General features: G+C 43.9%; 1 protein-coding gene across 11 annotated transcripts in view; it reads right to left on the reverse strand.

Annotated features, from left to right (window-relative positions):
- Positions 1–27,899, reverse strand: part of ZNF827 (zinc finger protein 827) — a 166,972-nt gene that overhangs the window by 108,253 nt on the left and 30,820 nt on the right. For all 11 annotated transcript variants that reach the window (XR_004283148.1, XR_004283147.1, XM_032332416.1 and 8 more), the window contains exons 2-4: positions 26,758–27,810; positions 17,484–17,656; positions 11,508–11,988 (exon numbers count right to left, since the gene is read on the reverse strand). Coding sequence is in view for 9 of the 11 variants with exons in the window: in XM_032332416.1 (XP_032188307.1) it covers positions 11,508–11,988; positions 17,484–17,656; positions 26,758–27,810 (1,707 nt within the window). In the remaining 2 variants the exon portion in view is untranslated. The remainder of the gene's footprint in view (positions 1–11,507; positions 11,989–17,483; positions 17,657–26,757; positions 27,811–27,899) is intronic.

Below are 27,899 nucleotides of genomic sequence, written 5' to 3' on the forward strand. Positions count from 1 at the left end.
GACAACAACAACAACAACAACAACAAAAAAACCTCTTTAGAGCAAAGAGTCATCAGTTCACACCGAGATCCCTTCTAAGCACCCCAAGACTCTTCCATAAACTTCCTTAATAGTGCACACACTCGGCATTTGCCTAGTTAACAGGAACTGGTCCTTCATCCATCACAGAAGATAACTATTACTACTATCTTCATTTTATGAGCGAGGGAACCAAGGTCCCAAGAAGTTAACAGCCCAACCCCTTCTAATCACAGAGACACAGACTTCAGGGTGTCTGGCTGAAAACTCACCCACCCTCTCTCCTATCTTTCCAAGTGCCTTTGAGGGGGGTGCTACCCTAAGCAGTCGGACTATGGGCTTTGGAAATAAGTGCTATGGAGTGAACAGCCTTTGTTAGGGAGAAAGGGAAAGGTGGGACATGACCTGGAGGTAAGGGGCAGAAAACGTCCCTTTCCCATAGGAAGGAGTTTTGTGAAGATCTGACTAAGAAGGTGGAAGAGGAAAACGGGCCGCACCGTGGCTATTCCGCTCTGTTCCGTTTGTTCCCTCTGGTGAAGGAAGATGATACTTTCCTGGCATTTAATAAGACAGAGCCCTCTTTCAGCTCAGAATCTAGCTATTTTGTGAATGCTGAAATGCTACGTGAAAAAGGTAGACCATTAAGAATGTTATTTTCTACCTCACCCTAAAGCAGAGCCTAAGACTCTTGGCCCTGGAAGGGGCCACAGATGGGTGGTTCTCAAACAGTGTTCCCAGGAATCCTAGGATAAGCTTCCAGAGTCCCAACAACTGTTTGTTCCAAATTTAAGCTTTTAAGATTATTGAAGGCAATCGAAAATTTAATTGAAAAATATGTACCCTCATCTGTGTTCTAATGGAGACCACTAATGTTTACTTGGGTTGACAAGTTAATTCCGTTGGTTTCACCTGCAATGCAGTTCCTCCTCCTGTTATCACAGGAGTGGTAGAATTCTAGTAATATATCATTAATAAGGAAGTGGATGGCGATGCACTGATCTTTCAAAAAATTCAGGGGTGTCCATGTAAAACTATACAACTGTGCTCCTACTGGAGTTGACGTGCATGCCTGCAATCCGGCTTTCTCAACCTCAGCACCACTGACATTCTGAGCAAGAAAATTTGCTCTGGAGGACTGTCTCATGCACTGTGGGATGTTTAGCAACATCCCTGGCCTTGCCCCCACTAGCTGGCACTGCCCCGTCATGAAAACAGAAATTTTCTAGACTCGGCCAGCTGTGTCCTAGCACACCTGTGGTTGAGAAGCATTACCTTCTGTTAAATGCCAGCTTGGGTTCAAGTGTATCTGCTTTGGTGAAGCCTCTCGTGATGGTGGACAGACTAAGACACACACTGATTATATAGGTCTGCCTGGGTCTATCATTTATAAAGCACTTAGTAGGGGTCAGGAAGTATGCTAAGTGTTAACTTATTTGAATTAATTTATTTGCTTCTCACAACAACCCTAATTGTATGCCCGTTTTGCAGTTGAGGAATGTGAGACCAGACAGAGTGAATAAACTTCCAAATGCCAGTTATTGGAGCAATACCGAAGAGGTTACTATAGGATTTCCAGGGGCCTTTACTGCATATTGCACATTTTGAATGCTCCTGGTCTTACGACAAGGAATGAGGGCAGTTGCTGAATGTTGTCAACTTGGAAGCAAAAACTTCTCATTATTGGTACCCTTTTTTTTGAGCAGCTGAATAAATTTAATTAAAGGCATTTTGAGATCACAAGATGAATTGTTACAAATCTACTCTCCTTTACCACAACATCCCTGTATAAATGTATTTCTGGAAACTGTAATCAGCAAAATAAATTCAGAAATATACAATAGGCAGACGCTGCTAGATGACCTCCCCTCATCATAACGCTGAGCCCATGTTTTGTGCTTATCAAAGAGCACCTTTGCTCTGATTGCTGGATTTTTTGAATAAATAAATACAATAACTGTGAACTTAAAAAATAAAGTTCTGTTAAAAACATTCTATGTGTTTTATATATTGAGTTGGCACTTGATTTTGTTTGGATAAATGAGGTTAGTGTTTAAAAGAAGAAGTGAAAACCATTATTGTTTTTACTTCTTTCATTTCACGATAAGTAAACACAGGCTCAGAGAACGATACGACCTGTTTAAAATAACACAGCTCCTGAACGATGGAACCAGAATCAGAGCTCAACTCCCCATATTACAAATAACCACCCAAGTTCCCTTGTAAATATATGTAAGTATGTATGATCTGCCAGGACCTGGGGGTTATTTGACAACCTGATGCACATTAGGTGAGAAAAAAAAAACATAAATTGCCTTCTAAAATTATAAGGAAAGCCAAGATGCAATTAAATAGTAATTAATTAGAGTGGAGCATTGCTTTTAGATGTTAAGCATATTATTTTCAAATAGAATGTTTAAAACATCAGCTAAATATTTTTAAATTTTGTTCTCTAAAAAGGTAAACTACATAATTTACCTTAAGTAGTTTTATAATTAGTGTTTGGAGAAGTTTGAACCATCTCCTATTTCTCATTAATCCCCACGTGAGCTAATCTTTAGCTACATTTCAGTATCAATGTCCTCCAATCAGGACCACACAGGTCCCCGATGACAGTTACCATTACTGTATACAGGGACCAAGGGAAAACAAAAAAGGTCAGGATCAAGGGTAATAACAATGAGCGGTGTCTCCAGAACTGTAAAATAAATAAATAAGGTTTTCCTCCATGAACTGAACTAACAAAATCAACACATAATGAGCAAAAGTCGCTATCTGCAGTAATCCGCTTAACCGACAGGATATCTCCCTTGTCAAAAGCAGGAAGGACAAGTCCTGGAAAACCAATCAAGTCATGAGTAAACGCGAAAGCTGTATTTTAAATTCATTCTATTAACACGTACAAAGAATGAAATGTATGAACAGCAGTGAAGTGATTTGTATGTATGAACAGCATGAAGTGATTTGAGATGAGAAAAAAAGAAAACCTAAAGATTGGATAATATATTTCCGACACTTTTCAGGGAAGTTGGTGACCATCTGCCCCAGATGACATCTCCTCTTGATTGTTACACTTGTCATTTTAAATTACCATGCTGACATTCTGGTTTATCCATCAGTTCTTAAACAATTTTTGTCATTGTGGAACACCCGGAGAGCCTGAAGAACTCTTGAGCTGCGGTAGACTAGAAAATGGCCATTACGGGGGTTGTGTGGCTAGCTCAGTCGGGAAAGCGTTCGGCTCTTGATCACGGGGTTGTGAGTTCAAGCCCCATACTGGGGGTAGAGCTTACTTTAAAAAAAAAAGAAGCCTTAACAACTCCCTTCCCTGAAGCCCCACCCCTTTTTAATGTGACTTCGCAGCTCCTGGCATCAAGAGGTGAAGTACATTTTCCCACTCCCTAAGTCTTGGCTGGAGCTGTGGCCTGCTTTCGTCCATAGAAGGCGGTGGAAATGATATTGGGCCGGTTCTCAGTCTAGCCTCCAGAGGCCTCATGCACTTCTGCTCTCTCCTTTGGAACCCTGCCCGGCTGTCATGTGAACGAGCCTGGGCTAGCCCACTGACGATGAGAGACCGTGGAGAACAGGGAGAAGCCATCACTAGCTGAGGCCATCCTAGACCAGTCCACACCCAGCCCAAGTGGCAAAGGACTTCAGATAGATGAATCAGCCTGGAGACCCGAAGAAGCACCCTGCGCTTCTTGGGCCCAAATGCCAATCCACAAAATCATAAGCTAAGTCCATGGTTATTATTCTGAGCTGCTAAACTGTGGAGTTGTTTGTTACTTAACTAACTGAGTGACAGACTCCAGCTCTTAGCCTCGGCTGGCCTAGAACACGGGGCATGAGAAGACACCAAGGGACTCACTGCCGTCAAGGTTCCCTTTGAATGGCCCGCTCACTTTCCACAGACCACCACTCTGCTCCATCTTCTTTCTTGTGACACTAGGAAGCTAGGTACAAATCTGCAAATCTCGTTTAAGTGAAGTAATATCACAACCTCTGAAAACCTCACGTCCAGATTATGACTAGCAGAACATCTATGGTATAATCCATCATGGAATGCACTGTGGATGGTATGAAGATAAAGATGTTACAAAAGAAACACTATCTGACCCCTCCTCCCCCACCTTAGCAACTTGACTTAGTTCAAGAGATCAGACTAATCAAGCAAGAGAATGAACTATGCAGTAACACAATCCCCAGCCTGGGTGATGTAGACTCTAAATATTACCAGAATTCACATGGGGTGAGAGGGTTGGCAGTAAAGACCAGAATAACAGGAGAAGGTTTTACTGAAGAAGTGGGAACCAAAATACTCTTTGTGGGATGGCCAGCATTTGCACAGGCCAAACAGTAGGAGAGGGTATCACAGGAATGGGCCCCAACATTGTTAGAAATTCCCTACAAAGATATAGAATCACTGTGGGTCCGAGAAGCATTAAAACAGCTCATTTAGTTTGAAGGACATTATCATTCTTTTTTGAAAAGTTCTGATTTCCCCCCTTTGTACCTAACAAGAGGAAGCTGCATGGATGGCCACAATTCGAATGACCAGACCCTGGAACAACATGAGTGAAGGCAGAGAAACAACAGTGAGAGGGTGTAGGTTTGAGCTGGTGAAGACAGTCAACATTCTTCTGGAGAGCAGTGAGGATACGGTTCCTCTGGAGAAAGGAGAGGCAGGGGCAGAGCCTGATACAAGAGGTTATCAGAAGAAGAGTTTGTTACAATGTGTTGGAGGGCCTGGAGGGGGCTGCAGGGGTGGAGAGGGCATCAGGGAGGGAGCGGAAGAGGCAAGCTGCTTAGGTGTGAGCTGATGGCCAGGAAAGGCTGCACGCAGAGGGCTGGATTCGAGATATATTTTCAAGACACAAAAAATTTAACCAGATTAGTGACTGAATTAGCATGCATTAGAAATGATGCCATGGTTTGAAGCCAAGGAAAATAAACAGTGAAGCAGACGGAGGTCAAAAGACAGTTCACTCAACTGAGAAAAAAAATTAAGTAATAGCTAATTAAGTGGTCATGAGCCAAGGCTTTGCAGCTCGGCAGAGACGAATCTTCGCTCTCTTCCTTACTGCCAAAACCTTTGAAGCCTCAACTTCCTCATCTGTAAAATAGGTTTAAAATTATTGACCCCTCAGGGCTTTTAAGAGGGTTTAATGAGAAATTACATGAAGTTGTGGGCACAGGGCCGGGCTGGCTGTAGACACATTTGATCAGTAAGCAGTAGAAGTGGTAACAGTAGTAACAAGCAGCAACATCTCGAAGAAAATAGACTAATGAGGGAAGGAAGGAAATGACTTGGATTCAGGTTTGCAGCAACACTGGCTTTGACAAATCTTCCCAGGGATCTGTCAAGATAAAAAATCATTCTCAGCGCAATTCTAGAATGAGGTATACTCTATCTAACACAGTGAGGAAGAAAGATCTAGATTCCGTCATGACCCTTTTACAGCTAATCTCACTGTGTCTCGGTCTTTGTCTACATGCTTGTCAAGAGGCAATGTATTTGGAAATATGCCATATGCTGTAAAGCCCTACGGAACTATTAGTTGGCCTTACTGTTACTACCATTTGCACTAAGTAATTCCTGAAAAGCCTAAAAGAATTAATGCAAGTTTCAGTGGTGTCCGACATACAGCATTCAGAGAATGGCTCCATGCTGGGGACTCTAGCTCCACGCCAGCACACCAGGGCAAAGAACAGAGCCAAGTTCAGTCACGCTGCCTCCTTGTTTTGTGATTTGGGGTACGGGCAGCCTGGGGGAGGAGGAAATGTTGGAACCAGGCACCCTGGATTAGAATCCCAGTGCTGCCGCTTATCAGCAGCATAAACTTGGGCAAGCCTCTCAACCTCTGTTTCTCGGTTTTCATCTGTAAAATGGGAATCCGAACTTTATGCACCCATAGAGTCGTTATGAAGGTCAAGGGAGCTGAATGACACAGAGTAAGCACTAGATTATATGAGTGATTGTTAAGGAAAAATAATAAACAATGAGCAGATGTCACCAAATCTCCACAGACGTTTCAGGACATGGGTGTATACCCCCAGACCCTGTTTTCTTGTGATGCCACCTGTTCCTTTTGTGACTTAGATCAGTCCTTGTTTCAGGGAGTAGCAAGTCATTGAAAAACAGGAGTCACACTCTCCCTCTCCTATGAATCACCACGGGGGTCAGTAAAATCCGGGATTTCAAAAGGGCATTCAGGCTTGCCAGCATGGATAAGGGCCTAAATGCTGTTTCCGACACCAGGAATTTCAGTCACATGATCAGTGCGTGCCCATCACGAGAAAAGCAGGGCAGGGTTAAAAAGATGGGCCCGGGCTCCTGACTGGTTCAGTCAGTGGAGCGTGTGACTCTTGATCTTGGGGTGGGTAAGTTCGAGCCCCACGTTGGGAGTAGAGATTACTTTAAAAAAATAATAAAATCTTAGGGAAAAAAGTAAAAATAAAATAAAATAAAAAAGAAGGGCCAACCAAGGCATAAAGGAAGGTTGTTAAAAGTTAAACCACTGGGGAAGACACACAATTAGGGAAGGGAAGCGGGAGGCCCTGACGACTGGCACGGAACTCTCGGGACACGACTGGCACAGGCTGGTACTGACTTACAAGAAGGCTCATTTGGAAAGATGTAATACAGAAAGCCGACCAGAGCTCCCAGGCAATAAGGACGACCCGGTTTACCGCGCATCTTCTCCCTCCTCCAGCACCCCAACAAAGCCCTCGTCGGATAGGGCGGCTGCCGTTTACGGACTAACTGTGTTGTCACTGCAGATGCAGAAAATTGTGTGAACTAGGTGGAAGCAGAAGAAAGGCCCACAGGAAACTGCAAGAGAGTATGCAAACACGGTCCGCAACTCACCTGTCTTTGTCCAAGAAAGCCTCTGCTACGTTACAGCAGAGCTCCTCCCAATAAATCAGAAACAGTTCAGCCTGGACCCATTGGTAAGTCACTGCTTTAAAAATGCCATCTCTCCTAGTTAAAATTATTTTGGACTCCATTATACAAAATTAATATAATGTGGGAGACAGTATGATTTTTTTTTTTTTTTTTTTGCCAGTTTCCAAATTAAAAATAGTTGAAATGACTTGTATCTTTTATTTTGGAAAACCAGGGACAAAAAGATATTCCCAGCCTACAACGGAGGTGCCAAGTATCTGTCAACTGCTTGGTTACAATGTGGAGAGTTAGAATTAAATTTCCTATCTTGAAAAGGGTAGCTCTGAGGAAGAGAAATGATGCAAAGGCTGCTGCAAGCAACTTTGAATCAGGCATGTAATGATGATACTCCCAGGTCCTCGATGCTCTCGATCAGTCCTGAGACTTTCTGGTTCTAACTGGAGAACACACCAAGATGCTTCTTCTACTTCTCCTGCCATGAGGCCCCACAAGGAAAAACAAGGAGCTCAGGGGCCATGACTCACCCGGGCCTCTTGTCAACCTTGACCTAGGGTGGATGCCTCAGACTCATCTCACACCACCCACTAGGCCCCTTTCCAGGGTCTGAAATAGAAAGGAAGGAAGGAGAGCAGTACTGAAAAAAAAAGACAAAAACAAAAACAAAAAACACCACAAAAACGGAAAAAAATTGTATCAGGTACCACGTGCATGTGCCACACCAGTGGCCCACAGGCCCAGGTGCACGAGACTCATTTGAGGATTAAAACAAAAAAACAAAAATGCCAATTGACTAGGCCCTTGCCCAGAGCAATGAAATCCTAACTTTGAAAGTAGACTGGGCCCTGGCATTTTAAGAAGCTCCCCAGGTAAGTATACGGTGCGGCTGAATTTACACTCGGCTAGTTAAGGGAGAGGGGAGGCTCAGAGCAGCAGGAACTCAGGTGCACAGCTGAGTGAGTGCCTCTCCCCTGCACGCCCCAGTCACAGGACCACTGGATCACCTGTTCTGACATTCCACCATCCACCTGGGTCTTCAGGCTCCCAAGAAATATCTGTGCAAATATGTAAGGCTATAGCCCTCCACAGCCTGCCTCTGAGGCTGAAACCCTGGGCAAAGTTTACAAAATTATATTTTCCATCAGTCCAGAAAGCCAGCAGCCGGGGCTTCCCCATCCTCTTCCCGGAATCAATTATGAAGCTGCCTAGGAGCCTCGGTTCTAGGGGAGCAACATTAATCTTGAAGGACTACGGAATGTTAAGTGCGGGCTCAGCAGAGGAATAGCTGATAGATCGGAGAACGGGTTTGATTTCACAATCACACAGGCTGGGAAAAACCTTAACGTGGAGGTGGGGGGGTGGTGAGAGAAGGACTTCCAGTCTGTTGAAAACAGCATTCTACCAGCGATTTTTTAATCCCACTGGGTTCCATTAAGTCATCTGGATGCTTAGTTTTCGTGGAAGGAGCAAGAAAGACTTCCCTTAATAACCAAGCAAGAAAGAATCAAGTGTTTTCCGTCTCTCTTTGGGAAACAAGTAGGTATGTGCACGCTTGAATCTGTCACTGTGCTCCAATTCTGCAGTCATGGGGCTGGCACAGAGACTCGCAGACTTGGTGCCCGCAAACAGCTGCACCCTACAGTCCCAGCAGGTGCACGCACAGAGCCCAGCTCAAAAATTTGCTGCAAGAACAATGGCGCCGTTATGACACCGAGGGACCAAGCCAGATACTAAGCACATACTGCGCTACTTCTGATGACGGCAAGAGCTAGAAACTCAGCCACAGCTCCCTGAGATCTGGCCTTTGGGTCCCAGGATCCTATTCACAGACAAGGCCAGGTAAAGCACAGTGATGGCAGTTATCAAGGATAAGGCCCGATCAACCAGAGAGTTAGTGGAAATTAAGGGGAAAAAAAAAATCTCTCCAGAAAATGTATTCCTTTCCTTTGAACATTTCTTTTCCTCCTGTGGGCTGCGCAGGGCCACAGTCACCAAGTTTACATTTACATCCAAATATGCACACACAAAAAAAATTACCGATGCATCTCACTCCCCGGTGACTTTGTAACAGGTTGCTAGGTAACAGTGCATACAAGTCAGGTTTCAAGACCTCTAGTAAGCCACCAGAAAATAGCTGCATGGGTCTTTTGCATAAAGAGTGTGCATTTGTTATCTGTTTTCTTATGCCAATTGATAAGTCAGTAAATACTCCCACTGCCAAACTGTAAACAAGTCCCATCAATAACTAACTGAGAAAACAGATCACAGTGGAAGGCTTTGGTGCAGTCTTTCACCCCAACCTATCCGGCTGGCTTCTCTTGAGTCTCTCCCGTTTGCAGTGCTGGCTCTCAGCACGCCTTATCTCAGACTCCCTGAGATTGGGTCCGGAGCTAATTACAGCCTGAGCCCAGCAGGAGTAGTGTACCATAACCAAGCATCCTATCTGAAGACCAATCCTTCCTTCGTCCCCCTCTCCCCTTCCTCCAGATCTAAAAACTTCTTGCAGTTCTGGAGTAAAGGCAATTCTGGAGTAAACCTAATCCTACGAGGTACTCACCCCTGTCCTTAGTCTCGCCCCACCTCCTATCTATTAAGTAAGGAAAAAGTCCTATGTTTAAACCACACCAGCTGAATACGCCGTGCCACTTGCATTCCTTCCCTTGGGAGTGCACTAGAAGAGCCCCGGAAAGGAGCCCTCTTTGCTATAATATTGGTGGGCGGCGAGACCAACCGGGAAAAAACAGAGATGCACACCCTGCACACTCCCTCCCCGCCCCCCGGCAGAGGTGAAGCCTAAAGGATCAGCAGCAAAAGGAAAACTAGAAACATGCATTTCCCCCCATTTTAAGAAATGTTTAAATATAAAACTCAAAGAGTCTACAAGTCCATTCTCCCCTAGACTAAGGTGGGAGAAAGCAGGCGAGGGGAAGAGAGGAGAGAGCCAACCCCCCCTCCCCGGCCCCCGCCACGTTCCTCAAGGCCACAGGCAGATACACTTGGCTTCCCGTGGCCTGACCATTTCCAGCCGAGGACTCTGCACTCACGCTGTGGGCTAGTGGGTTGGAGTGCCTGGTTGTTAACATTCCCTGCCCTCGCTGACTCCCCGGGTCATTTCTGACGCCTCACTTCTTGTCCCCTCCATTTCCTCATTTCTTCCAACTAGTGTTGTGCACTCCTGAGGGGCAAAGATCTAGGTGCTGGGGACATTCCGAGAGACCTGACTGAAGTGTCACTGAGCAAAGGGACTTCCAAGCGAGTGGAGCCGAACCTCTAATTCACCTGGCAATGACATTTAGTGAAATGTGACTCACAGTCCATTTAAAGGAAGGCGGTGACCAATTATTCTCCATTTAAAAGGGTATTGTCAATCTCCAAAGAGCTGAAATGGCATTTGGAAATCATCGTGGGGACTGCCATCTTCACTGAAAGACAGAACCAACTCTCAGCTGACCTTTTCCCACCCTCCACATCTCTTTTACAATTTTAAATCATACTTTAAAAAATGTTACAAGTAGCAGCACAATCTCGTGTCATGTTTTATCATTCCCAAACAGTCAGGACAAGCAGCACTCCCTCAATATCGCCACACCCCCTACTCAACTCCGCAACTTAATCAAAGAAATTGGAGGAAAAAATGAAGGACAAAAACAAGAAGAAATGCCATGTGTAATCTGATGATAAACGTGATGTCGATTAACAACGAATTTTTATAACGTCTTTCATCTTCTTTCCAAAAGGCAGTGGGGTAGTTGGGAAAGATTATTTTTTAAAAAAAGTTGTTTGCTTTTTTTTTTTTTTAATTTCACTTTGCATGAGGCACCTAAGGTAGTTAAATTCAGGGAGGCAGAAAGTAGACTAGTGGTTACCAGGGGCTGTGGGGAGGGCAGAATGGGGAATTGTTGTTTAATGGGTATGAGGTTTCGGTTTGGGATGATGAAAAATTTTTGGAGATGGATGGTGGCAATGGCTACACAACAGGAATGAAGTTAATGCCAAAGAACTGTATACTTAAAAATGGTTAGAATGGTAAATTTCATGTTAGGTACATTCTATTACAATAAAATTTTTTTCCAGTGGAAAAAAGAATGTGACGATAATCTTTATCATTTGCACAAATTTTAAAAATATAATTCCTAACAGGAGTCTCTGTATATATGTCCTTTAAAACTCTTCCAAGTTAAGGCAATAAAGAGCTTGAATAATGCAAAATGAGACGTTCCATACGAGCACTTTAAAAGAACCAAATGCAGAGACAAGTTAAATATGGCCCAAGGTCACACAAAGAACTATCACCAACTTGGCTCACCATGTGACCTGTTCCCCACAACAAGAACCCATAAAGGGGAAAACCGGAAGGAAATCAACAAGCCCTGTTGTTTCTAGACCCAAACCACAGCAATGACTACTTCCAAAGGACTGGGAGGGGGGAAAAAAAGGTCGAGGAGAAAATTTATGAGAGTGTAAACAATTAGAATGTAAAGGGACCTTGAAATCATCTAGTACTACCAGCTCATTTTACAGATGAGAATCCTGGTAGAGAAAGAGAGAGAAAGTAAGAGAGAGAGAGAATACAACCCTATTCAAGTACCTGACAGCTTCATGAGAAAATCAGACGCCATCTTAACAGAGATGTCCTGGCTGAACAATGCTGACGCACTGTTGGCCACATACTCGGAGGGGTCTTTCAGCTTTGTGTGGTTGGCCGGCCTGTCGGCAGCATTCAGAGTAAAGGAGGTTGGCAGGCCGTTATCTTCCTTGGGTTCCTCCTTCACCAGCAAAGGCGAGACGCCAGCCCCACCCTGGCTAGTCCTCTCTGGAGTGTTGGACGTCATCATGGTCCCCACTAGCTCTGTCCCTCCTCCTTCCCTTTGCTGCCCCAGGCAGGCACTGTCACTGAGGTGGGGAGATCCCTTGACATCTGGGTCTGGGATCTCCTCCTTCACCTTGGCTTCTGTCCTCAGGAAATGCTGATGGCAACGCATGTGGAGTTTCAGGCTGAAGTGGCGTGAGGAAGTGAAAGGGCATAGCTGGCACTGAAAGGTCTCTCCCCGGTCCTGGTGCTGATGAACCTGACGAAGAAGCAAGAAGAATGAGCTCTCCACCATGTGCTTACGGAAAATGCCTTGTAGTACATCCAGACCACTCATCAACCATTTCCTCACAGTACCAAGGGCCGGCCCAGGAAACAGAATCACCAGAGGAGCATTTCATTAGCGTGCTCCACATGATGAGGGCCGTCCCTACACATAACACAGGTCCACGCAGGTTAAGAGCCCATGATTAGAGCCACACTCACAACGGGGGGTGCTGTCTGCCCATGGAGGCTGTTTTCAGGAGAATCCTCCTAATATTCTAGTCATCTCATCTCGGTGGGTCTTCAGAGACAATATAAACCTAGCACAGTGTGACCTTACATAATTATCAGTCGGGGGGTCAAAAGAGGCAACCTGTCAAGTAATTCCTCTCACAATAACAATAAGGTAACATACCCGATTATTGTCACTCAGAGAATTAGCTCTGTTTTGCAAACATAATTTCAATTTTCAGAATGCTTCTCTAGGTAATTAAGAATGTGGAAAATGATGTCTCTGGGGTATTCCCATTTCACAGACAGGGAGACGAAGACTTTAGAGTAAGTGGCTTGAGCAAAATCACATGAGAGATAAGCAAAGCAGAGTGGAGAAAAACCAAGGTCTGATCCCCACCAAGTATACTCGGCAAGATGAAACCAATGTTTCCCAGTGTGGTTCTATCGGGCTCCCAATTCTGATGTCTACAGTGAAAGAATGCAGACTTCTAAATCCAGCTTCAGCCCTGCATGCACAATACCTGTAAAAAATTGGAAGAAGCTTTTTTCCTCCTGTCCCTACCAAATGCAGTGCTTGAAAAAGTGAGGAAATCATCGCACCGGACTGAGCCAGGCTTCAAGCTGGCAGGTGCTCGTCAGCTTGTAACTCCCCCATTGAGCTCTGCCAATGTGCTTCGGCGCTGACCTGCTGCACCCTGCTATTTCAGGACCGCCCCTCCCTTGCGTAGAAACTGCCAATTGTGTAGATTTGGGCCAAATGATTCAGGGAGTTGTGGGATCTGGACAGGCCAGGGACTGGGATTCAAAACCAAAACAGAACCGACACCTCATGTTCCAGGGGTGACCTAAGCGGGACTTGAACCCAGGTCTAACGAAGGTTAAAGGCTAGTTCGTTGGTTCACTGCACCACCTGGCCCCTCTGCGTAGGCTTCCTTTCCAAGAGAGCAAGTTTTACTACAGCTGTTTATGCATTCTGAATGCAATCCAAAAGCATTATTCACCAGCCAAAACATACTTTTAAATAATGTTAAGTGACCAACAAAAGCAAAGAAATTAAAAGTTAATGGTGAGATCCTGTCGCTACAGCACCCCACTGTGGCTTTTTGAAAAAAACAGCCGAAAAGAGATTCTGGGTCCCCCAACGCTTGCATTTCTCAGAAATAACCACATTAACTTCAACTCAGTTGCAACAAGGGCTTGCTCATTAAAAGGCTTCCCCCTCTGCCGGGTCGGGAGGGGCTGGGGGTTAGGGATGCGTTTGTCACTGGCTGTTAAGATCACCTCTCTCTGTTCTTTCACAACAAAGGGATTTCACGGTGGAGCTGATCATTTCATTTTGCTTCCTCACAGAATTGTGAAGGTTCCCCGTCTCCTCCACCCAACTCCCGCAGCAGCCGGGCACCTTGGGGGCTCAGGTCGCAGCCCCACAGGACCCTGACAGGTGTTGCCTGGAGCACGCCCGGAACCCGCCGTCCCGGGAGCGGGGCGGTAGGGCAGATTCCGTTTCAGAAGTGTCCTTACATCCATTGAGCCGGGAGAGGAGAGGAGCTGATCCAAGAACAGAAGCTCCGGAAGCAGCTTCTGGAAGAAGGGAAAGGACAGAGAGCGAGCCCAAGTTCTAAAGACGAAAGGGAGCCCTGGACTGAGAACAGTCCGTGCGCCACTATTTTTACGTGTCTTCTTTTCCACCAGATCCTGGCTTTGCTGTATTTAGTTGTGGAAAAATCAGTGTCGGTTTAAAGAAGGAACCGGGGCCGTGGTGGTGACTCTCACACTTGCCATTTTATTGGAGCTGCCCCTTCCCAAAGGGGCGAGATGTCATTCTGGGCCTTTGAGAGAAGTATTCTCTCTATCCTCTTGCGGCTGCTTCTTCCCTTCTGTCCTGACAGAAACTTTCTGTGATGATTTCTAATCTTTGTATCCCGACGTTGGCTTTTAAATCCCTCTAAGTCCGCTAATGTGAAGAAACGTTTGTCTAAAGCGTATCATTCTTTCCAGGCTGAAGGACCGGTGACCCTGCACCCAGAGCACCTACGGGGGCCAGGTGGGGACTGGGATAGAAGCCGTTGTTACCCCGTGAGGTCCATCTCCCGGTGGCAGTGGGAGGAACATGAGGAATCTCTGGCACACACCTGCTCCCCAACCCCTCCAGGGAACAGCGCAGGGCAGGGAAGGGGCTTCCTCAGGAGTCACAGCTCCCTAAATGGCAGGACCCCGTGCTCCGACCCTTGCCCGGTTTCTTGCCATTACTCTTCCACTGCGCTTTATTCTAGCAGTCCTCACCTCTTCTGTTCAGTCTAGGCTTATGAATTTCATATTTAATTCCTATAGGCTCACTCATCCAGGGAAGTTGTAAAAGGCTTAATGGAAATCTAAGATAACCGTGAGGAAGCTGGAGGCATTTACAAGCTCCTTCCTCAGCTGCCCATAAAAACGTTGGCAAAATATACGAAGGAGGAAAGGCAGGTTTAAAAAAAAAAGTACAGTGCCCAGCACCGAGTGGGAACACGGTAAATACTGCCCTTATTGAACAAATGAAGTCGAATCCCAATTTGTCCGAAGTCCATAGCGTCAATATGGAAGGACATACATTAGAATGGCAACAATGGTTATTTCTGTGTGACGGGATCGAGGGTCAATTTTATATTCTTGCCATTTACCGGTATTCCTAAACTGTCACCATTAAAGATTCATCACAAAAAGAAAAAGGCAATAAAATTTAGACTAATTTTTTATCCCATGGCATTACTTTATTTCCAAATGTAAATTCTAACTCTGAGAACTCTTGGCTGATAATGACCGGGTTAGCTACATTTCCTGAGTAGGCTCCATGCTGGGCACTGTATTCAGTTGCTTTATGTCCATTATCTCATTTAACCCTTCTAATGACTCCAGACTCCGGGCGACAGATCGGATGATTATCTCCAGGAGTGGAAGCGAAGGCTAGGAGAGGTTAAATGATTCGCCCAAAGTCTTACAGCTACTAAAAGTCGTGGAACTGAGATTGTGACTGAGGTCTTTCTGACCGCACGCAGTGGGAGATCCTAATCTACAGGCGACATGGCCCCCACTTCACAGGCTGGAACCATTGTAGAAAATCCATTCATATTTTCAGTCTCTGGTGAATGCAGCAGGAGTACCTATTCCCAAGACCACCGCCACTCTGCTGCTACATAGACTCTGTTTATGGAATGTCTCAAAATTAAAGTACGTCAAATCAAAACAAAAGCGTGAATTCTTTGACGAAGGAAAGAAAATGGCCCATCGGGGAGGTGCAGAATAGAGAAAAAAAAGAGTACACCATTTGATAAAATTAAACTTGCATGAGCCCTTCTCACACTTCCCTTATCAAAAGCTCGAGTCGTAGCTCAACAGGTTAGGACACCACGAGTTTGAATAAAGTAGTAATTTCACACAACTGCTTTATTGTACTGGTTATTGATTTGTTCTGAAAGCATTCTGAGACCCCGCGACCCGCAAAGCCCTGGCAGCTCTCATCTGTAACACTGTCATGGCCGACCATCTGTATCATCAAGGCACCCAACTCATCTCCCTGTAGTTTCAGGGTCAGTAGTTCCTGCTATTGAAAACCCGGCTTTTTTTCCATGGGTTTATAAATAGGTTGTTTTATGTGACCCTGAGCTGAAACCAAGCTTACAAGGTGTCAGGCTAGATGCAAGTTTTCTGCTCACTGAAGCTTTAAATTTGCCAGACCTGATTTCTAAACACAGCGTAGGACACAGTAACGAAAACAAATTTTAGTTTTAAAGGCGTTCCCTTTTGAAGTCTTATCCTGCTAATGAAATCCACTTCGCAGGTGTAAAAGACGAGATTTTGCTTTGGGAAGAGGCATTAGAGGATGAGGAGGGGAATGGAAAAACTAAGTAGGCTCAGTAAAATCCAACCGACCAGAACTCCTGGTTCAATGGATTCTGAAGACGAAGGGCAAGCGACTCCCGGGAGAAAAGGACAAATGACAGAATACCAATTATACCATGGATTTAATTTTTCTTTTTAATCTTCTAAGCCAGCTCCTAAAATCAGGAGAGGTTCTGTCTGATACCACTTTTTTAGAGCTACAATTTTAAACAGTGATCACTGATCTAGTGAGAGGGATTAGGCTACAAGGTTTTGGGGAAAAAAGGAAATATCTTAAGTACGTACATACACTACGCTTCTTATGGCAGGAAAGTAAAAACGTTATAAACAATGTCGACAGCCAAGCCTTACTGAAAATATCAGTGGGAAAATAAAGGTGTTCAAAGACAATTATCGAAATTAAATAACTACTACTGAACATTTCCTATGTCAGATACTTTGCTAACAGTATCCCCTTAAATACCTGTGACAACTCTTCCAGACAAATATTATCATTCTTGTTGAACAGATGAGAAAATTGAGAGCCTAAAGTTCATTTGCTCAAGGCCACTTAGCTACTAAGCTGCACAATAAGATTTAAATGCAGGTCTCTCAAATTCAAGAGCCCATGCTCTTTCAATCTCGTGATTTTCTTCTTTGAATTTCAGAGAAAACCTGTATTAGTAATGGGGTCTGCCAGAAAGACTTCGAGGTGACTAAGTTTTCTCCATCTCACATAAGAGGGAAAGGCAGTTGTTTTTAATAAGACACTGAAACCAATGTCCTTAGATGTTTGGTAAGTGTGATCCCGGGAATTAGGACAGCACACACACAGACAGCCCTTGGGAAGACCCAGTCTTGCCAGGAATAGTCCCCCATGCCTCACACAGGGCAAAAGCTAGAGTCCAGTTGTCTTTCAAGGTCCTCACCCCTCCTACAAGAAGCCTCTGAGTGTTCCTGTGGGTCTGTAAGCTGGAGAGTAAAGCGCCATCAGAAGAGGGTAGACCCCTCTTCGGAGCATGGGTCCAACAGGCTGGCTTGTACTCGTCTTTCCTGCTCCTTACTCTTCCCCAAGTATTCCTCCGAGCACCCAAAGCATGCGTTGCCGTGCAAGGCCAAGGTAGGCTGCTGCTCCCCAATAGGAAAGGGCCCTACTTTATGTCTACTCTTTGGATAGAAAAGCTTCTTTTTGCCTTTAAAAGGTAAGGGAATAGCATTACAAAGGAAAAGCTTTACCACCTGCTTCTTTGGTGCTGCCTGACATGGGGACAATGAGCACTGCATTCCGTAAGCTCCACCGAGGGCCCCTCTCTTGCCTAGAGGCCTCCTGCACTGGACCTTGTGCAAGAGCTCTGGCTTTGCCTGTCTCTCCGTGAGGCCCGTCCGCAGGTGGCTTACCTTCATGTGGGATTTGAGATTGTCCTTGCGAGCACACCGGAATGGACAGAGCGGACACTGATGACTTTTTAAACCTGTGTGGATTACCATGTGCCGCTTCCAGTAACTCTTCCTTTTGATAACCAAACCACATATCGGACACTGGAAAGGCTTTCCGCTTTCCTCTTCGGAGGCTTGCAAGAGGGAGAAAGAGAGAAAAATTGAGGAAAACAAAAAGGTATACTGCAGCCAGCACTAATTCACATGCATCGCTAATAGAAAAAGCACTAGAAAGGATGTGGGGTTTCTCCTGGGCAATTCCAAGACTTGACCCACAAGGAAGTTTTATCACTGCTTTTCTTCAAGTAGGAACCCACCACGTGCATCTCGATATTTCCATGTAGGTTCCATCTTTCAAAATCTGACCATGCTGCCATGTGACGGTCTTACTTTCAAAAGCCATCCCACCGCTCCCCTTCCCCCTCCCCCCTCGACCTAGGAAGGCATCTGCAAAGGGGCTTTGCCTGGTCTGGCCTCGTTCAGCCCAGAAAAGCTTGACTTCGGGGGCTTTGTTTTCCTGAAGGAAACCACCAGACCGTATCAGATATGAGGCCATATCTGAATTCCTAAACTTAGGAAACAGCAAGAAATAAAGAAAAATCAAATGGGACAGGCAACGATGCACGGCACTGCACTGAAAACTAAACAGCCATCATAAACCTCACGAACTGAACTCCAGGGGAGACAAATTTTAGGATCCCACCGTTGGCTTGTTTAGTTATGTCTTGTGCAAACGCTACTGCCAATCTGACCATTAACGGGTCTTGAGGTCAGGGTTTTTCGCCCACTTATTTCTATTCCTCTGGTTGTCACTAACAAGATCCACCACCTTCCTCTGCCCTGGGCCCCACCACCCGCCTGGGGAAGAGCTACAACAGGGCAGTCACAAATGCTTCCATTTTTTAGGAAAGCTAAAATAACGTCCTCCTCTCTGCCCCCAGAAAAGGCTCTCCATGGGGACATTGTGTTACTACCCCTCTGGTCTACCATGTTCCATAGCTCAGTGCCACACTAGCTTCTGTAAGCAGGGGACACAGAAAATTAAAATAAAGAGAGTTGAAGATTCAGACTTTCCTTTCTTCATCAGAAAGATGAGGGATCGAAATATTTCCAAACTGATTAAATAAGTCGAAATATACTCACAAAATAAAATATATGAAGCCATTCTTTAACACGAACTAGATCTGTAGATGCTGACATAGGAACAGGTCCAAGATTTAAGAGTTAGCGGATAAAGCAAGATAGAAATCTATATGTCTAGGCTGATTCTATTTTTGTTTTCTAAAAAATGAGAATCAATGGTTGCTAATACAGTGAGGTGACAGGTTGACAGGAAACTTTATAAAGGATGGATCAAGCTGACAACACCTAAAGCCACTCATGGAGTTTAACAACACTGAGAGGGGATAGACATTGAAGACCTTCTGGTAGGCCAGCTATGAAATATCCCTACAAAAAATGTAATCAAGCCTCTAATTAGCTAGAACTTTACCAGAAATACAGGTGGTTAAAATAGTAACAACACGGTAAACCCACATGCCCAAGGGGACAGAATCAGCCAAATACACAACATGGGAAATTCTACAGGACAGATGACAGTCTCTTCAAGGAAATGGTGCTAGGGAAAGGGACCCGGTTATAGAGACACACCAAACAAATACAAGGTGTGAAGCTGATTTGATCCTAACTCAAACAAAGCAATTAAAAAAAGACACTTCCGAGATAACTGAAGGAACACTGATTGTAACTCAGGCGTTCCATAAAATCATGAAATCATTGTTGATCCCGTTCGATGTGGTAAGAGTTACTGTGGTTATTATTATTTTTTTTCCCCAAGTTTTCTCTGGTGGAGATAATATACAAGGTAATACAGGCAATGGGTATCAGATCTGGGACTTGGTTTTAAATGCTTGGGCAAAAACAGGGAGTAGAAAGAATGGGATGAGTAAATGAAACAAACAAAAAAATGATATCCTCTTATTTGTATGAAAATGGTGCAGAAGCACACCCCAGAAACCATTAAGCAGTTCCCTTTGAAGAACTGTGAATTAAAAGGAAGGGGTCGGAGAGGGAAACTTTTGTTTTTATTTTAGATTCTTCTACACACACTAGATTTTTTTTTCATGCCCACATTACTTTTATAATTTTAAAAGGGTATATTCTCATGTGTAAACTTTAAAATCATCTTATTATTTATTCATCAAGTCAACGGAGTCTCTGTATGCAAAAGACCACTTACCATGGATGGAACTAGAAGCGTTCTGGAATACGCGTAGGGCATTCCAAAAATTCTGTTTTACTCTGACAGGTATAATAAGCAATATTGTTTACCCTAACCAAGCAACCTGAAAAAGAATCTGCTAAAAATATGCCTTCAGGTCTGGAAATTTTTCTGTCACAAGCATTTCCTTTTCTGATTGGGGGATGGATGGGATTGAGGGTTCTTTCACTCTAGGACAAGCACACTTTGTAGAGGCCTATAAACATGCTTGTGCTTGGTTTTGTTTTTCCGAGGTTTTTTGTTTTTTGTTTTTTGTTTAACCTGCCTTTCGCTTTCCTGCTGTTTTTTGTTGATTGCCTCTGCTGACCTGGAGTCCTATCCCTAATGTGGCCTCTCATTTTCTGTCCTTCATTGTCGTTTCTTCCACTCTGGTATCTTGATCACAAAGACTACACACTGAACAACAGATTTGAGAGAAAAGGCTGAACCAGGCCTCTAGGTGAGATTATTGTCATAAACCAGAGGGAAAAAAATGATAATGATGTCCATTTGGGGTTGTAAGAACATCAAAATAGTTAGAAAGACATATACAAACAGGCTGCTGCTAATACCCATTTTTCCCAGTATCTAACCCGCAAACTGCCTAATTTTACAGAATTGTCTGGGAGAGCAGAGAAAAACGGAGATGTCCTCCACTGACCTGAGGTTTCATGACCCATCACAGGAAGGCAATAAAAAGACATTAACTGACAAAAGGAACATGGCCAGGGCCCCCTGGACACCCTACTTTGCTTAATATGACCAATAGCTTCCTTATTTTTTCTGACACTCCCCACCCCTAGTGTGTATTACAGAGTACACTACATTAAATCCTGCATATTAGCATTTCATATAAATCTATTTTATTTTGGAGCTATGCTTCCTTAGTTTTAATTAATACCAAAAGACACACATATTGTGTACAAATTAGGATGTCCTTGGATTGACTGGGGAAAAAATTAGAATAGTCATAATGAAGAGAAACTGACAACAAAATATGTGTCAAAGTGCTAGACTATTAGAACGGTTTGAAATTTTTAACTAATCCTGGGAGGAAAGGAAGAAGACAGAAGCCAAATGATAAAAATAACCATAATACAATGATCGATTTTCAAAGTTGGCCATTAACCTCCCCGGGAACATCTGCATTTTTATTTATTAAATATTTTTTGATATTTTAGTAGGATGCCCTCCCTGTCTTAAGGGAGGAAGTAAGGATGTATTCTAGTTTGGATGCCAAACTATTTTCAAGGAACTGACAGCTGTAAATTTCACTCAAATTTAGAGCCTAAGGAAATATGACCACTTCCTCAGACTGTACCACACATTCTTAGGGCGGTAGGATCGAAATGTTCATTATTTCACCTAGTTTACCACTGTCTCATAAGCAAATTCCCCTAAATATATCACTAGCTGGTTAATTATCACTACAAACAAAACTAAATCCCACCAAATGCTAACAGACCCCGTAGCGTGGATAGTTGCTACTTTGCCTCTTTGGAGAAACACGTTCTCCTTACAGACAACAGTATGATTGGAATAAGAGAGATAATAAATGTGTGTAAAATGTCTGTCACACAGTAAAGGAAAGCTACTGGTAGTAGCTGTTGCAATAGCAGTAGGGATGACAGGCTCTAGTCGTACCTTCCAAACAAAGCAGGAAACTCACCAGGAGAGTAGACGTAAATTTAAAGAACTGACATCACATAAATACAGAGCTCAGGGCCTGGCCCAAAAGGGTGGTTTGTCACAGAAGCCTGAAGAAAATAACGGAGCAGGAGTCCACTATGCTATGCAGGTAGGATCCGGCTCAGCCGAGGCAGAACTCTGATGGTAAAATTCAGCTCAACAATGAAGAGAGGCGGAACAGACAGAAAGGGAGGAAGAGGGGAGCGGGGATTGGCTGGGGCAAGGCTAGAGGTCTTTACCTGTGTGTCTCCAGCACCAGACAGTGCTAGGTATGATACACAAGTCAATCAATTGTTGGACTGTAATGAGAGCAACTGGAGAGGGCTGGGTCAAGAAAGTATCCAAAAGTGAAATGAGTGCTGGAAATGGAAGAAAAAGGTACAGGAAGCTGCCAGCAAGTCCCAGGAGACGAAATGTCAGCCCAAGAGTGCATGCTTTTCACGTAGCACGCCAATACATGTCTCAAATGAATGGGTGTGGAGAGATGTTCATGTACTTAGATCTTACTTATTTCCAAAACGAATTCGGAGTGGCTGATATTTAAAATGCATGCAGTATGACTACACCATTAGTAAGGTATAATGGTGAGTGTTTAAACTATTTACAACGGATGAGATCTGCCCAAGGCAGACATAATCTTGTGGGAGAGTTGAGGGTGAATTTTAGAAGCAGCACAGTTAATGCAAAATATAGGGGAAAAAAATGTGTTTGAGTTGACAGAGTTCAAGAATACGAAAGGAAAAGCAAGGAATCTTAACACAGGAAGGAATCTTGGAGATAATTCCCAAATAGCTCAGTCCATAGATGAGAAGACGAACTGAGGTGTAGGCTTAAAATCCCTCTGCTAGTTAGTGGCAGGGCTGGGATTAGAGCCAATATATTCACTTCTGGTTTGGTGTTCTACGCTGTTGTTACATATAATTCGTAAAGCAATAACAACACATATTGGGGGAAAAATATCATGGAGGCTTTCATTAATGACTTGCTTTAACTCAAGGTAGGTATTTTTAAAACCAATGCAACTGTTTTGTATGCCTTGAAACCAAACTTTTCTTTCTTAGATCCTATGTGGCAATCTGCAGAAAATCGAGCTAATTTGCAAGTAGTTTGTGGGTAGTATCTGCATACACATCTTACCAAACACATCAAAGGAATTCAAGATGCCAGGTGGCCCTAGGTATGCATAACCCTCATCACCAACTCCACTCCAGGTCTACCAACCCACCAGTGCACATCTGTGCAGGATGACCTATCCTCCTTTCTAACAATATAAACGGAATTAATATCTTTTAATAGAATTGCATGGGCATGTCTCTCAAATGCTACTTCCAGGTGTAAAAAACTATGCTGGCAATGAATATCACTGGTTTTATCTGCTGTTATTGACTTGCATGTTACTAATGCATATTGTTAACGATTGCTAAGTATTCAAGAAAACTAAGAAGTTTTAGATATTTAGATTATCAAGACTAGAGGCAGTCTGAGTTTAAAGCGCTGGGGAAATATAATTGAGGTCAGTGACAGATAGTTCTGAATCTTGATTAAAAAGAATCTTGATTAAAAATCTTGAATTTTCTAAGCAAGTTCCTGTCTTGTGATCATTCCCAGATCATGGCTCTAAAAACCATGGACCTAATGGGAGTAGAGGAGGAGGTTACCTCACTTTCTGGACTTTCTACGGCTTTGCAATAAATTTTAATAACATCACATAAATACGAAAGAAAACAGTACCCAGAACGTTTCTCTCTCTATTGACCCAAGAACTATTCTTAGCCTTCAGTGGTATGACACCAGCTTTCTTCTAAGCATATTTAAATTTTATTCAGTAAAATAAGATGTTTTGGAAACCCTCTCTCCAAAACTCTCCTTGTTATTTCTTTTAACTAGGAGTCTGGCATCCTGGGAATCTTGGTGACCGTTTACAAGAAACTTTGTCTTTAAAATAAAAACCATTTATTTTATTCTGAGAGGCAACCAACAGTAGCTTCAAAGAGAATTGAGTCAATGTGTGACATTTATCTTTATAGCAAACGGACATAATCTTCTCTCTCCCGTGTCCCCTTTCAGAGGAACAGTGCAGCATGTGCTGGGGCGCGGGGTCACATGAAAGAAACCTCCTCCTCAAGTGTCACGTCTCTCTTGCAGGGGGGAAAGGCTACTGAGTGGTGGGCTCTTTAAAGGAATTAAATACACCATGACCTGGCAACAACTGAATCCTGTTCAAAAAAGAGGAATAAGGTCAGACCTAAAAGACACTTTTTTTTTCCCCCCATGGTTTGGACTTCCCTTGACCTGAAGAAGGTCAAAGAAATGCTGGTGTCTAAATTACTCAATACAGGATTGACTTTTCTAGCACATCTCTCTTTGTAACTCCAGAATCTACTTTCTATGCCCTTTTTGCAACATTTTGGGAAACAGTTTTAAATATAAGCACTGCTTGAAACCAGGATGGTGTGTTGTTATCTTTAAGGATCTTTTTTTGCAGGCTATTATTTGTTTATTTAAATGAATAATAGGCAACACACACCCTTCCCTGCTGCAAGAAGCCAGCCTACCTATCTATTGTGAATTCAACTAAGATTTCTTTCTAAGGTAAAGAAAAAAAAAAAGAAAAACAAAAAAACAGAGAGACAAATGTTCAGAAACATGGGTGACAGCTCTCACCACATTCTCAGAATGCTTTCTTGGTAAAGAATGACATCTAGATTCAAATTACATCTGAATCTAGCCCTGGATTGCCCTAAAACCAACAGTACAGTGTATAGAAAGGGAAGCAGGGGGGCAGAGGGCAGATGGAGAAGACCCACCTTTCCCTTCCACTCCTCAGATTCAAAAATTGGTAACAGCAACCAAACCATCTCTCCACAAAATGAAGACAAATAACAGAATGGAATAGTTCATCCACTCCTCCATAACCTGACACCTAGCCAGCATGCCATGAAGGGACGACATTGGTTTTAACCGAGACGTGCCACAGAGACTCCCCTTCCCCAACCACCAACCCACACGGTCAGACACAGAACTGGAATTTAGGATGCGTCCCATGGACACACGGAACATTTTTCGAGGGACTATGTCAAGAGCCCTCGTGTCTGTCCTCACAGCGCTGTTCCCGCGTGTGTGAGCTTTACACAATGAGTGACTCGTCAAGTGGGGCTGCTTCAGCAGCGCTCGGATGGTGCCGAGGGGCACGTGGAGAACAGGGGCCTCAGGGTACCAGTCAGTCCGCAGGGGGTTGCAGAGACACAATCAAGGAAGTAGTTCCTTTCCCCCCATCTTTCAATTTGTGAATACTCGTCGATTAAAATAGTCAGGGTTTTGGCAGTAGAAATATTTAGCAAAAGGAAAAGAAAAAAATGATTGTTGGTAGGTCCATGTAAAATTCTGCTTAGAAGCTCTTTGAGATGTTGGTGTGAATTAAATGCATTTAAACCATAAAGGGAAGAGATCTTTTCCCTTGGGTGTATATCCTACAATAAAACAGGCAAAAAGTCTCCTGTGCACTGGAAGTTCATGACCTCTTTTACATCTTCACATGCATCTAAGCACTTGAGTAGAAAAAAAAAATTACACTTCACCTCTACTGTTCATTATACCCAAGACACTTCACAGTGATAAAGCTGCTACAATTTACATCAGGAGCCACAGTTTTATCAGTTACCTCTTTCTGAGTCTTCAGTCAACTAACACTGATTATTAATTTTGTATAACCTTTTCCAAGTAACTTATGTCCACATGAATTTATAGCGTAAACATCATAAACACATTAATTCAACAACCACGTAGGAAGAATATTTATAAAATTACATGTTACATATAGCCACGCCTCTCTTTCTGCTGCTACGCGTAAATGAAATTTCTCTAAATGAGGAGTGATTTATTCCATTGCAAAATTACCCAGCTTCCTTTGCTCTTCTCCTGGTTTCCTAATTTTAGCCATTCCTCTCTTTATCTCACCAGATGGCAGGTAAGAAGTGAGGAGACATGAAACTCAGAATTGGTAAACATTTTAGGATTTTATGGACACTTCAGAAACTCTGGAGTGAATGGTTTGGATCATTCAGAGTCATAAAAGTTCCAGATATCCATTTTCCTAGTTCTATTCTGCTGTTTACACAAGTTTTAAAATAATTAGAATTACCGCATATAGCCCACTCAGCAATTTGAATGGAAATTTGTCATAAGTGCGTCAAATTGATGCTAGCTGCGATCGTTCAATTATTTGCCATTCTAAGCACTCTTCATCAATGTGGCTGCAAATAATTCAAAGTTGGCTAGACACACACAACGGCAGTGTTTATACTGACGAGGACACACATAGCCTACTTCCTGTTCCAGTCTGACAGGATATCCTTGGGAGACATCTGAAGCTCCATACATCCATCCCAGTACCGTGAATTTATCATACACACAATTTAAAAACAAACCAGTACAAGAAGTGATGCTTCCACCGTGAGAACGCAAGTGACTAAATCCCTCCCTCGGGTGAACAACTTGCGAATGTCAAGGCTCCACAAGACAAGCGACTTCTCCTTTGGAAAGACTGCCCTCACACACACAAAAAAACTTATGATTCAAATTTTCCACATGCACATTCCTTCAGAATCTGATTGGATTTGAATTAAAAAAAAAAAAAGCATTTGCAGGAAATGCTTTGATTATGTCTGAATGACAATATTCTTTACAGTTCTTATATGACAAGAAATTACAGAAGAACAGGATAAGTGGGAAAGGCTTAAATTCTGCACAAATAAATAACAAAAATGCTAACATAAAAGTGTATAGTGTGATAAATTAGGGCAGAGTAGTTACTGTATACAAAAGTCCATTTGTGATGGGAGGCAGCAGGAGGGTGGGCTCTCCCTTGTCCACTGTTTCAAAAGCAGCGGGTTTTTTTTCTCCCCCTATGTTCAGTGATGCCATGCACTCCATGACAAAGATGCTTTGATCTTCTCCCATTAAATATGTCTCGTATGGACCTAGCCTGCACTTGGTAAGAAAAAAAAAAGATCATTTATATGAAAGGGAGGAGTACTGCACGTCTCTAAGATTATTCATTACCTTTCAAAAATGAAGCTATTTGTGAAGTCTTTGTATAATACATACATGAAAGCCCACTACACTGCTTACTTAAAGTATTTTCTTGTGCTCCTGCTTTTTTATTCTTGCCTCAGATGAGACGGGAAGCCCAACCGAAGAAAGCAGGGAAGAAGACATGGCAATTTACAGTGAAAAAAGGAAAAAAAAAAAAACCTTATACGATGGTTGAAATAAAAGATTCCATACCTGAATTGGAGGGTTTAGAAACTCTTCCCTTAGGAACGGGAAGTAACAATAACTCCAAGGACTGTGGCGGTGGTGGCGGAGGCGGTGGGGGCGGTGGCGGAGGGGGCGGGGTGACTTTTTCTTGCTTCTTGTCGGAAGGCGGTGGCGGTAGAGGGTCCTCAGGCACCAGTGACGATTTCTCAGCCAGAAGACTCCCCGCAGCCCTTGCGGCCACCTCTTTCAGAAGGGCGGCCGAGGAGGTCATGGAAGCCAGGGAAAGGAAGGAGCTGGCGGGAGGCGGGTGCTCCTGACCAGGAGTCAAGCTTCTCTCACTGACTTTCTTGGATAAGGCTGCCAAGGTGGAACTGGCAGACTGGGAGCTAAAAGGGGAGGAAAAGGACTCGAATCGCATGGTCTCCTCAGTCCTGGTGAGAGATTTGTCCTGCAGAACAGCATTGGCTGCAGCTTTCAGTTTTAGGATGGCTGAATCCGGGGACAAGCCGCAGGTGGTGGTTGAGTTGGACAACCACTTACCTTGATTCCATAGAAAACGGTTACTTGGAGTGTATTGGTCATTCTGTTCCTGCTTCTCAGCCAACTTCCTGGCAAGAACACTGAGCTGTTGGGCATGGTGGGACGGTGGGGAAAAGGAGAGATTCGAGCCCACGTTTACCGGGGACTCCACCCTGCCATTGGCCGTGGCTGTGGCATCGAGTTTGAGGGAGCCGGCCTCCAGCAGCCGCCTCAGGTTGCTGCTCAACGGCTTCGTGGAGCCCGGGGGGTCATCTTCACACAAAGAAGACACGCCAGGGGAGAGGTGGTCTTGACACTGCAGTGAGTCTCGCAGGACCTCACCGTCAAGTCCCACCAGCTCCAACGTGTGACTGCTGGGGGTCGCGCTGCCCAAGGAGGTGTCGGGGGAAGTGGACTGCTCCCGGATCCGGTCCTCCAGAGACAACTTATAGTTCTCCTGGACTTCTCCATAGGATGCTTCTGACGGAGTCTCTGAAGAGTTTCCATACCAGTGCTCTCCTTCACTGAGCTCTCCCTCCGCCTCTTCCAGCCTACTAACATCTGGGGGAATTAAGAAGATCAGGTTTACTCCCGAGTGAGCACCAAGCAAGTCTGAAGACATTCAGACCGAGTTGACGACATGCCTCCTC

This window comes from Mustela erminea, chromosome 2 (genome assembly GCF_009829155.1).
Source record: "Mustela erminea isolate mMusErm1 chromosome 2, mMusErm1.Pri, whole genome shotgun sequence".
Classification (NCBI taxonomy): domain Eukaryota; kingdom Metazoa; phylum Chordata; class Mammalia; order Carnivora; family Mustelidae; genus Mustela; species Mustela erminea.